The 12,075-nt window shown below is 39.9% G+C and overlaps 1 protein-coding gene across 4 annotated transcripts in view; it reads right to left on the bottom strand.

Annotated features, from left to right (window-relative positions):
- Nucleotides 1-12,075, bottom strand: part of cobll1b (cordon-bleu WH2 repeat protein-like 1b) — a 35,749-nt gene that overhangs the window by 10,678 nt on the left and 12,996 nt on the right. For 2 of the 4 annotated variants that reach the window (XM_023831383.2, XM_023831296.2), the window contains exons 2-4: nucleotides 4,124-4,327; nucleotides 2,698-2,902; nucleotides 2,026-2,251 (exon numbers count right to left, since the gene is read on the bottom strand). In XM_023831383.2, the coding sequence (XP_023687151.2) occupies nucleotides 2,026-2,251; nucleotides 2,698-2,902; nucleotides 4,124-4,327 (635 nt within the window). Of the gene's footprint in view, nucleotides 1-2,025; nucleotides 2,252-2,697; nucleotides 2,903-4,123; nucleotides 4,328-10,357; nucleotides 10,544-10,722; nucleotides 10,814-12,075 lie in introns of those variants that run through there. The other 2 variants (XM_023831548.2, XM_023831465.2) reach the window with 2 other exon arrangements.

The following is a 12,075-nucleotide window of genomic DNA, read 5'->3' as shown; positions in this document are numbered from 1 at the left end:
CAACGTGCACTGGGGAAAAACACTGAGCTGTCAAGCAAATTTATATAACAATCCTGCTTATACCAGCCTGGTAGAATCACACCAGCTATTGTCTGCAGCCCCAGTGTTTCTCAACCCAGTCCTTGGGGACCCCCAGACAGTCCAGGTAGGGAGCAAAAATATGGGCTGTCAGAGGGAGCAAAAACATGATCTGCCTGGGGGACCCCGAGGGCCGGGTTAGGAAGCACTGCATAGACCATTCTAATGCTTCCAAAATTCTCTGAGAATAATTAACCCCCCAATAACAATGGCTTTATCCATCGAATATTTGTCTATGCATATATAAAATCGATACACTATTTCAGTGGGGAGGGGTAGGCAGATCAGGCTGGATAAATATATACATGCCAAATAAATTACAGGTACAGCTGGTCATTTACCGTAGCCAGTAAACTGGGATTCTGTGCCTGGGATTACAGGGTGCAAAGAACAGCAGAGACCACGTACTGCTTATTAACAACTTGTAAAAGAGAGAGAGAGCAGAGTGAAGCTCATCTATCTAATATCAGGATTAGGAAGGAGACACTGCGGTAAGAGATACGACGCTTGATTGCGACCGAATCACACGGCAGCGTTCGACAGATCTGTACTCATTTAAGATTTTTAAATTAAAAAACATGGAAGTTGAGGACAGAGGAGACTAAAGCAGTGAGAATTCAATCAGTTCCAGGCTATAATGTCTGGGAACATTTTTTAAATTGTAGGACTCATTCTACTCAAAGACAAAGCCTGTACTGTACTCCCATACACTATATATATGAATTATGCACTATACAGTTTTTATTCATAGATTTCTACCCACTTTCACAGAAGAATAGAGATAATACACAGACTGACAACTTAACACTAAACTGTAAAACACGGTATCACTACAATAGGGATCCTATTAATTCCTATTATCAGACTACTATCAGTGAATGATTAAATCAGTCTAATTTGCATCATTCTTTAAATTAACAATGCAGTTAAATCCTGCTGTCAGCCAGAAAGCCATATATAAGCTATGACTGAATCCAAGAGGAATCCAAGCTATTTTAGTTGAATGTGTGAATGTAATGAACTAGCTGGGGCAGTTTGAGTATCAATGGCTCATCGAACATCTCATTTAATATTGATATAATATTCTAATTGCCTTCATTTTTCAACAAAACATTTAAAACAATTGGCTACTCTTCATTCAATAAACCATGCTTTATTCATTGTATTACGTACAGCTGTACAATATGCACTAATTGCATTTGCTCCAATATTCCTTGCACATCTATCATCCACAAATGGACATTGTACATATCAAACCGTATGTCATCATCATATCTTCTCTAAACTGTGTATGCACCTACTGTATGTATGAGAACCTGTGACAACCGGAGACAAATTCCCTACGTGTGAACATACTTGGCCAATCAAACGGATTCTGAATCACATCATATCAAAATGCATTTATATGCGTCCATCCATCCATCTTCCCAATACTTGTCCAGTATGAGGTCAGGGTTAGTCTGGAGTGCAGAAGGTGCAGACACAGGGAGAACATGCAAAGACCACTGCTCTGGAGGTAAGACTCTGCAGTGTTACCTACTGAGGCAGCGTGCCATCCCTGGTAAAGGGAGCATAATTTAATGGTTTAACTGGATGAGAACAAACCAACGCAAACATAATACAGCCAAAGCTCCATGAAGCTCAAACATGGATTAAATCATGGACCTCAAGGTCCAGGCACTGCTGATTTCGTAGCCTTCCTTTATCTGTGAGTAAGGTGTGAAGCCTCTAGCCAATCAGAATCAGCAATTATTAAACAAACTAACTAGGGGAAGAGAAAACAAGGCCTGGATTTGGAAACGAGATCCAGATTTGAAGAGCTCTGGACTGAAGAAACCAACTAAAATCTGCATTTCCAGAAATAAGTTAATCGGCCTCATGTGCCAGGTATTTATAGTCAATAGTGAACTAGAATGTTTAAGGGAACAGATGAATGAGTGCTCGCACCTTTTGATTCCTTGGCGTACACCTCCCTCAGGCCGAAGTCGTTGAGGGATTTGCTCAAATCCAGGGGCTCCGCCGACAGCACGTCCCTCAATAGAACCGTATCCTGGCACTCAAATTCACACTTCTCACAAATGGCTGGTAGGAGTTCCTTTAAGGGGACTTGAGGGTTCACCCTCAGAATGGTCTTCTGTGCCCTCTTGTAGTTTATTATCAGCCGAACCGTAGCCTGCATTGGGGGAAGGGGGGGGGGGGGTAGGGTGGGTGGTTACAATGTGAAGCTTCCTTTATTGATTCTACGAGAGCATTAAAAATGCTGCACCTGTAGGCATTAACGGCTGTTTTGGAGCAGATCTCAAGCTGGCAGGAGATAAAGTATTGAGTAACTGGGGGGATTAGGGTGGAGGGCATGTGCTTCTTCCCAAAGAATGCAACAAAGGACAAAGGAGCTATAGTGTTTGCTGGTCTCCACTGTGGGCTAACTTACTCAGAAACCGGTGTACAGATTTATAATTGTACAAAAGAAACAATCCCACAAATTAGGCAACCTCCTTCGAGCATCCTACTCTAGATTTAATATAATATTCTAACAATACCGCTACTTGGGACATAGGAGACGGACCAAAATGTGCTTTTAAGGTTTAAGGTCTGAGGCTTGTGACAGCCCTACTTAACCTCTGGGATCTGAGGGCCCATCGCCTTATTCTTATCGGCTCCTTTGGGCTTCAGCAAGATCTTTTCGGCCTCCAGGGCTCCTATGAGAGCGTTGGGCTTGAACTTGATGCGATTCTGATTGGTGGAGATCAGTTCGATGGCGTGGCTAGAGGGATTCAGGTGGTACTTGCCACAAAGCATGACCAAGAGGTCCATCATGGGCTTGCTGGAAAAGGAACAAACTCCAGTTAGAAAAACTCATGAAAAAAACTACGATAACCATTACCTGCTACGGACTAGGAGAAAAGTTGGCCGGAGGGTTTCTTTGAAGAGAAGTTCACTCAGTGGCACTCATCCAATCAAGTCATGGACAGAAACCCAAGAGACAAACAGCAGGAGAGAACAGATGCAATACTCACTCTAACAGGACCAATAAGGGACCAGAGAAGTCTGGCAACACAAACTTAAGCAAACTAAGCAGCCAATATGAAGACAATAAAGAAATAATAATAGGGTGTATCCACAAGGTTGGGAGGAAAGGATGACCAAGGAGCCAAACAGTAGTTATGAAAGTGGTCGAACCTAGGATTTAGACTCAATTCATTTGAAAGTTATTGGAGTTATTTTTTTTATATATAATTATGAAATATCATTCATAGCTTACAGCTATTAAAACAAAACAAACCAAAAGCATGCAAAGAATGCAAATAACGCAATAAGCCAAAAGTAACGCAATTTTCTATTTGTATTTTTTACAATTTTATAAATCGGCGGGTCTGGTATCAAAAATGGAAAATAAACCCTAAATTTGCATGAAAACCAATTTCAGCAAAGGAATCTGTACAGCATTTTGGGTCTGACAACAGACACCTGTCTGGAAGAGGGTCCCGAAACACCCAATGACTCCAACACTGATGATGTGTACACAGAGGGTGTATGATTAAATGTACGGCATTTCGGAACCGTGATGTCCCATTTTATGCTCCTGCAGTTCTTGAAAAATGTTCAGATGAGCGATAGAATTCAGAACTAAAGCCTTGTATATTAAACCTCATTTCAATTATACCGAAGAAAGCCAAGGACAGTAACACCCTTTATTAAAATGTTTACCATCAGGTCTGTTACTGGAGGGTTTGGGGGATCATTGTAATAAACCTTTAATGTCATCTTTGAGCGCAATAGCAGCTATATTGAAGCCAATGGTGAAAGGTTTACTGTATGTGTTTGTGTTTGTTGGGGGGGGGGGACTAATACATTACCATCATGGATCAGCTCTCTGCTGCTTACAGTTCAATCCTTCAAGGTATTCATCAACTATTTTACTACTATTTTATGACCAAGGAAAAATAAACAAACGCCTATCTACACGAAATTAGGAAAGACAGCAAACTGCTGAAAGCATCAAGGAAACAAAGGCACATTGTTAATTGCCATTCACTAGGCTCACCTGCCATGTACCACAGCGGTCCTCTCAACACCCCCTGGAAGGACCACAGTCAGGGTCAAGTCCCTGTCGGTCATGTTCTCCTTCTGCTCCATGGTGACCGGCGGAAGACCCGGGAGTCGCTGAAGAGCCCTCGGGCTTCCTGAAGTTTGTGCACTGGCCGGGGGAGTCGGAGCTCTGCTCTTGGTGGATCTCCTGAGGGAGGGGCTAAAAATGGGAGGGGCTTAAGTCAGTGTTCCCATCGACCCTTTTCACACAGAAAGAACACAAGGAGTGTGCGGCGGCAGCTAAAGCGCGCGCTACAGGTCCTCCGTTCATTTAACGCAGGTCTCCTTTGATCCTGAGTTGGTACCATGGCAACAGATTTGTCCACACGAGTGATGAAAGTTCAAGACATGAATAGACTGCCAGCAACTGCATGTTTCAGGGGCTGAAAACTAGTAGCAAATTTAGGGTACTTTGTACTACTTTAGCCAGCCTGGGTGACAGCCAGCACAAGGCTATATCTATTTGATGACATACCTTGGGTCACCATGGTAACCACAATTCATTTGTGAGCCACAGGTAAAACAAAACAGCCTAGGGAATATCTTGTTCTGTAGCCGGTTTACCGCACCAAGTTATTACCCATAAAATAAGGAGTCAACCCTCCCTGACTAGGATTTTATTATCTATACAAGAATAGGGGAAATGTGCAAAGAAATGGCAATTGGGATGTTATGGCCCGCTCACTATCCCTGCTACACTGATTATTATGGTGGAAGAGGTGCATAAAATTAGACAGTAATCTAAACTTTACTTCTGGTGAAAATGAGTTTATGTCAAACAAACCAGTGTGATCGAATACACCACATTTCTTGTCAGTTCTTGTCATATATTTGCAAAGTCTACAAGAGAAAAGATTCTTACTACTAAATTATTTTAATGTTAATTCTTAAAAAACAGATTAAGGCAGGGATTTTGGCCATTATCCTATTTACATTACTATGGAGATTCATAAGAAATCATAGATTGGCAGGTCAAGTGTGAATGTCAAGCAAAACTGCGGCCTTGCAGCGAAACTGTTTGAAATAATGTTGTTATCTGGAACTTCTGGTACCATGGAAAGGATTTCGGTTAAACAAAGCCTTACACAAAATTTCAATAAAATTCCATCCAGTGACACATTACGAGAGCCTGAAACCACTTTTCAGCAAGGCACAGTGTGCTTGAGGGGGAACAGATGCATTTGCTCTGCTGGGGGAAAAGATCGGCAAACAAATATGACACACTACTGTCCTGGAGGGCTGAAGATAACAGCAGCCTGCGGATCATTTCGGCTCCAGCGGATCTGACCGTTCACAGAATGGCCCTATTGACCTAACCAGCTGTACCAGAGTGCAAATGCCATTTTACACAAGTCACTCTAGGTTCAACCCCCGCCCCTTAAATATTTCCCACAATCATCACAATACTCCTGGGACATGCTGAATTTCTGGTTTGATATTTCAGATGCTAGGTCATTCTTTTTATGCTAGTCAGATGGACGTTATAGAAAACAATCCACTCTACCAGGAAACTACTAGTACTGTTATGATGCTGTTAGCATTATGATAAATAATACTGGTACTAATACTATATAACAGTCAAGAGAGAAAATGGCATTCATCAGTATTTTCTATGAAAAGGTGGATATGTGAATTCATATAAAGGGGAAACCAATTCAACAAGCACAAGTCTCAGAAAAACATTACAATATCACACTGTTCTAAACATAGGTCTAAATCTCTGCTCTGATTACTTTTCAGTGCTACGGATACATTTTTTTCTATCTTGCTGATAGATGGAACAGAATCATAAGACAACATTAAAAGATTTTATAATCCAAACATTCCCAGAGAAGCTCAAAACAGGAGACCCTGCCAGGGCAGACTTAGGACTTTAATCTGCACATCGTGTTCAACTTGATTTTGTGATCCAAAGTAAATATCTGCATGTTTATCAGACAGGTTAAACTGTCACAGCCTCCAGAAGGGGGTGCAAATACATCCTGTTGATTAGCAAATACAATTTGTCACTACATTCCAAATATATCCTAAAAACACCTTTGAGACCAGTTCAAGAACAAAGTTACTTTTAGGAGATTGGCAGGAAAACATCCGCTCAAAGCAGCTGTTACAGATATGCAGTTCTGGAGGGAGGCTTTGCTCTAATATCTTTTTTAGAAAATGCTAATAGTTCGCAGTGGTGCAAAAAATGCATTTATACATTTGTACCCTTGATGAGAAGGTTAAATGCTTCTCCATTCAAACATGCAGACTCCATGTTCACAAGCCTCCAGAAAAAATACAGAACTTCACAACACAGTTGATCTGAACTGGTTGTGAATTATTTCATGGTGTACGTTTAATTTCCTTGGCAAAATGTTCCCAGAGATCAGGAGAAATTTACCCAAATAAATACTACACAAAACCTAAAGCATGGTAAGTATACTGAGTACACAACTTTCAAAACTCACCTACATCTTTAATAATAATTATAATAAATAAACTATGCTTGAAAACCAGGGAAGCTCTCCAATTTAAGCTTGTATCTGCTTCTCAAATACAGTAAACAGTAGCATTATTATAATAAATGCCATTTGTATATCTAGCTTTAAACTTTTAATTAGACCTTCAAAATATATCCAAAATCTGTCTCACATGGAGGCCAACTCCAAATAAGACTAAAATACTACAATGTTATACAGTTATTCAAGGTTTAAGACGTAAAGCACCAGACATGCCACATGACTATTGTGGTTTCAGATTAGTAATGTTTTGAAAGCTTCTCAGAGGGAATGAAAAACAAATCAATTTCAGACATACAGTAGTAAACCTCGTTAACCTCGGCTTGTGTCAATCATACCTAAAGTAGTAGGAAGAGATACATATAGAGCAGGCATACAGTGGAACCTGCTTATAGTGATCACGGTTATAGTGATCAGCCCGGACAGAATCATTCCCATACAAATACTGTTTAAATAATTCGCTTATCGTAGTCAAGTAGTCCGCCTACAGTGTTCATTTTGGGTCTTTTTATACATGACAACACATAGAAAAAATAAAACTATGCTAATTCTTTTTTTTATTTATTTAAAAAGAAAAAGAAATAAAGAACTTTACTTTGATAAGCCGACATTGCCTTACAGTAACCGTCTCCTCCGGCTTGTTATCTGAGGCTAATGCTGATGGACAGAGAACATGATGGGAAAGTCATTTTCTCCCAATGACAAATAGAGTCATCGAAGCTTATGATAAACTGCTAAAAACGAACCAACGAGATGCAACGGCGAAACTGCAATAGACTATATTATGTATAATACTGTACTGCACTGAAGCGCCGAGCATACCAAGGAATGCCGACAGTGGCGAAGGAAAACAACGAGAAACAGACTGACACCAAGTTGTTCTTTATGTTACTCCTTAATTAAAGGGACCCCACAAGAAGCAACAGTAACGCGAAATCCGCGCCTGACAGACAGGGGGAAGTTATAATAAGGACGGTAAGGCACATACATGGTGGGTAATTACACAATGGCCAAGACACGGGAGTATCAGGCACAAACCGAGTACAACTACAGATAAAGGCACAGGCGACAACCGGATACACAGAACAACAAGTACAGTATGTACACTAAAAAATACAAGCCGAGGCTATATATAAGACATACACGGGGCTATAAACGTGTGCTAGCGAGGCATGTCAGGACATGCAGATGCCGGGGGTGCTACAGTATTATAGCGTATTTGAATTAGTATTAATTTAATTAGTAGGCCTACAGTAATTTGAAAAGCGTTTGATACAGTTATACTGTATTTTGAAAGTCAAAATTCTGTAGTGTAAAGTGTAATTTTTGTAAATGTCCGTTTTATTACTTTATATTTATGTAATATACAATTATACACTATGTAATGTCAATTAGATGGTAGTCTGCCTGAGACATAAAGAAAAAGGAAAAAGAAAATTGGTTAATATGATCATCCGCTTATAGTGATCAATTTCACCCAGGCAGACATGATCACTATAAGTGGATTACACTGTGCTTTAATATGTTTAAATATTGATTTCCTAGCATATAGTGAAGAAAGACTGCAAAGTTACTTCTTGATAATACCCTTAGTTTACCACATACTTTACACTGCACTACTTCTAAAGGAGTGAGTACATTTTAAAGGCTGCTATTCGAAAATCTTATCTACCTCTACAAAAAAAAAAAAAAAAAAAAACCCACACAAACACAAGGTACATGCAGTTCTCCATGTGTGAATTTGTCCAGTTTTCAAGGTTAATCTCCTCCGTTTGTTAATACAAATACAGAAGTTTAGTCTCTTCCCCCTACTTTTAAAGATTAAAGATCTACGATAGATTTAAAGTTCATGTCAAAAACCATACATTTTCCATTTATCACGCCACGGACTCTCAATATTGTACACACGTTTCTTGTGTTTAGCTGTGATTTAATGCATTTTCGCTGACCACCTGGTCTGCATAAAGCATATTTAGCCAACCAAACTACATGTGCATGCTTGCAGTAGATAATTTAGCTACGTATGGGATGTCATATCTATCTTGAGAAACAAAAGAGCTGGGATGAAGACGATACTTCTCTGGAACTGACTGCAAATTATGGGTACTTACAGTTATGGGTACTTACCAGCACACCAGCTGCAGCAACATCCAAGCAATGAAAAGACAGACAAAAAGTAAAACAGGTGTACAGTTAATTATATCACTGCATCTGGTATTTCAGATGACAGCAGTGTTTGTAGTGGACTAGTACTCAAATTAAGTTACAGTTAATTGCTAAAGGTGGATTAACGGTGGCTTCCCTCAATATACCAAACAGTATTTATTATAACCTCTGCAGGACCAGCTGTTATTGCTGAACTCACAGCTCTTGCCTCAGTACCTTAACATGACCACTGGTCTGTTTTTAAATGCTTATAGTTTCACCAGTTGCTGTGCTAGTCAGTTGGGAATACACATGCCAACTGTCACCCTAGTCTGTGTGCTCCATATACTGAGGACACCACTTGAAAAAACACATTTGCTACAGTCTTTGAGAAAGATCCACACATTAATTTAGTCTACGGCAATTATATACATACAAACGCATTATTTAAATTATTCAGTTTCCATCTCGTTTAAGGAAAATAAAAATCTGACCCAGCTAAGATTAATCATGCCAGCTGGACTGTTAAAGATTTATAATAAATGGCAAATGCTCTAGGCCAGAAACAGACAAATCATTTCAGCAGGGTGAGTACAGGTCAATTTTACGGCATGAAAATACGTTTTTTATTCTGTTTTGGAGAAGACTGGAACTGATTTAACACAACAGATCAGATCAATCACCCAAAAAGACTGCAGAAAACGACCGGCATTATCAATGCGTATTATAGTCACAACATCCAGTAAGTGTACACATCTGTAGTGGATTTAAAAGGCAAAAGCCGAAACACATTCTTTACATGGATGAAATACCAGCACCAGACACGTGGAAGAACCCCCCCCCCCCTCCCGCCGCCTAGTGTCAGCACACCATGCAATTCGTTAGACACAAAACAATCCTATTTAATAAATAGCAAAAGTCTTGCTTTAGAGGCACCCTGCCTTTCACAATTCACATAAAATCATTTTCAATTAAGTTAACGTTTCAGTAGATTCTCCACATGCTCGGTTCGTTCAGTTCCCCCGTCTTCATGGGTCTTCAGGTGCAACGTCATGTTGGGATCATTAAACATGAAAGCAACACTTCAGAGACGAATAAATTCAATACAACTAAAAAGGAAATATCACTATTAAAATGAATATTTTATACACCAGTAATGATTACCAAATTTACACCTATCTGCACAGTTTTTAGCAGCATACGGTCATTTTAAGAATCATTAGTTCGTTTGTTTCGTTCTTGGACAAAACCTCCCGCAGTAAATGCCAACTGGTAATTACGTCCATAGACTGCTTAAGTAGCCTAATGTTTTGGCAATTTTTTTCATTCTCTCCCTTTACTGAATTGAGAGAAAAATGCCACCAGGAAGTGGTTTTAAAGTACAACAAACCGAGAATTAGCCTACATATAACGTACGATTGGAAGTAATTTTCTCCAGACCGCTTCACGCCCTGCTATTTGATATAGCATTCTAATAAAAGCAGATTACATGAAATCCAGGCTATATTATAATAATCTACGTGCATACAACGATGTAGTCATACCGCTTTTCGTCGAAATCAGTAAAAAGAAACTCTTCCTTTCAGCAGCATTAATTTATGGCCGGCGGGGGGAAAGGTGGTCTCAAAGTCCCAAAACTATGCAAAATGGGATTCTCATTAACATCCAGTTTACACTAATACTCCCACGACAGCAAACGGCTGTTTATTTTTGTTCAACAACGTTAATGTGTTAAATCACGCATTTAACGAATTTATTAGCATCCCGTGTGTCCATTACAGTAATATTAGCTTATAAATTTGTTAGCCGTAGTACTACCTGTTACACAATATTAAATCCAGCTTTTAAAATATTTAGCAGAATACTAAAAAAAAAGTTTAAAATACATTGTTCACATTGCCGTGTATACCTTTTTAAATTAAAGCATTAAGCTAGCTTTCAGACAATCACATTCAGGCCTCATCCTTGTTTTACGGCAGGGGTGGCTGGTCATATCCAGGAAGGGCTGGTGCATATGCTGCAACTCCCTAATTAGATTATTAATTAGAGGACTGATTGGCTGAAGAGTCCTCACACCTGGGTTCAAACAGCTGACCTAAAGGTTACTCCAAAAACCTGCATACACACCAGCCCTTTGTGGATAAGACTGCCCACCCCTGTTTTAATGGATCACTGACACAGAGTGCTTGAAATGTGGAAAAAAAACAAGTAGTCACTACTCACTTTATTATTCACTAGCGCTGGCCCATTTCAAAAACTAGATGCAGATTTAACTGGGCAGCTCTGCTCATCCCATGTGGTCTGGCTTGGTTTCCGAAAACCGTAGAGAAGGCTGGCAGCTTGCACAGTGCAGATAAAAAAGGTGATAAATCTATCTGCCGATGCAATAAATATATGACAAGCCTTAAAACAGGCTGAATGGAGGCTTACATAAACTCCGCATTGTTAACAGGTGTACCAAGTACAGGTGCGACTGGCTGAATGGCATATCACTATCTCAGAAACATTCGCCAGCTCTTAAGGGTTTGCTTCCTGCTTTTAAGGGCTACAGATCTGTATCATTTAGTACCCGGCGATGCGAGACACTGGGTGCTTCCAGGTTGTTGGAAGCCATACAGTAACTCATGCAGAGTAGGATAAAGCTATCACTTCAGAAAAAAAAATGCCACAGTAAAAAAAAAAAATGTTCTGGCATTTGTATCTGATGCACATCCAGGATAATGATACAGAGGGGTTGATTTATCCTCAGGTATCTCACTTTAGCAACAGAGAATGAAAGAGGGAAGAGTACCACTTTTTGTGAGGTACTCAGGACTGGATCTTAGTATTGTTTTGCTATTAGCCACCTGGCTAGTTCAAGATTTCCTGCGTGAGAGTCTGAAAGCATGTGTCACACCAGATGCGTGAGAGTTGGTAATCCCACTACTCTTCAGCTTTTTGTAGTTGACCTTCATCTATGTTACTGGCCTCAGGAAAGTGAGCCAGTATTCTTGGAGGAAATATGTGTCTGAGGCAAAAAAAAAAAAAAACTCTGCCAGGAAGATTTGCTAATCAAATTACGGTCCTCGAGGTTCGTGCCCTGCTGATTTTCCAGCCTTCTTTCACCTGTGAACCAGGTGTGAAGCCTCCGGCCAATTAGAATCAGTAATTATTAAACTAACTACCCAGAAGAACTGAAAACAAGGCCAGGATTTGGAACTGAGGTCGAGATTTGAAGAGCCCTGCTGTAAATAATATATACACCTCCATGTTTGGGAGGTTT

The sequence above is a fragment of the Paramormyrops kingsleyae genome, chromosome 1, assembly GCF_048594095.1.
Source record: "Paramormyrops kingsleyae isolate MSU_618 chromosome 1, PKINGS_0.4, whole genome shotgun sequence".
NCBI classification, from domain to species: domain Eukaryota; kingdom Metazoa; phylum Chordata; class Actinopteri; order Osteoglossiformes; family Mormyridae; genus Paramormyrops; species Paramormyrops kingsleyae.
This window is presented reverse-complemented; position numbering and strand designations above follow the sequence as displayed.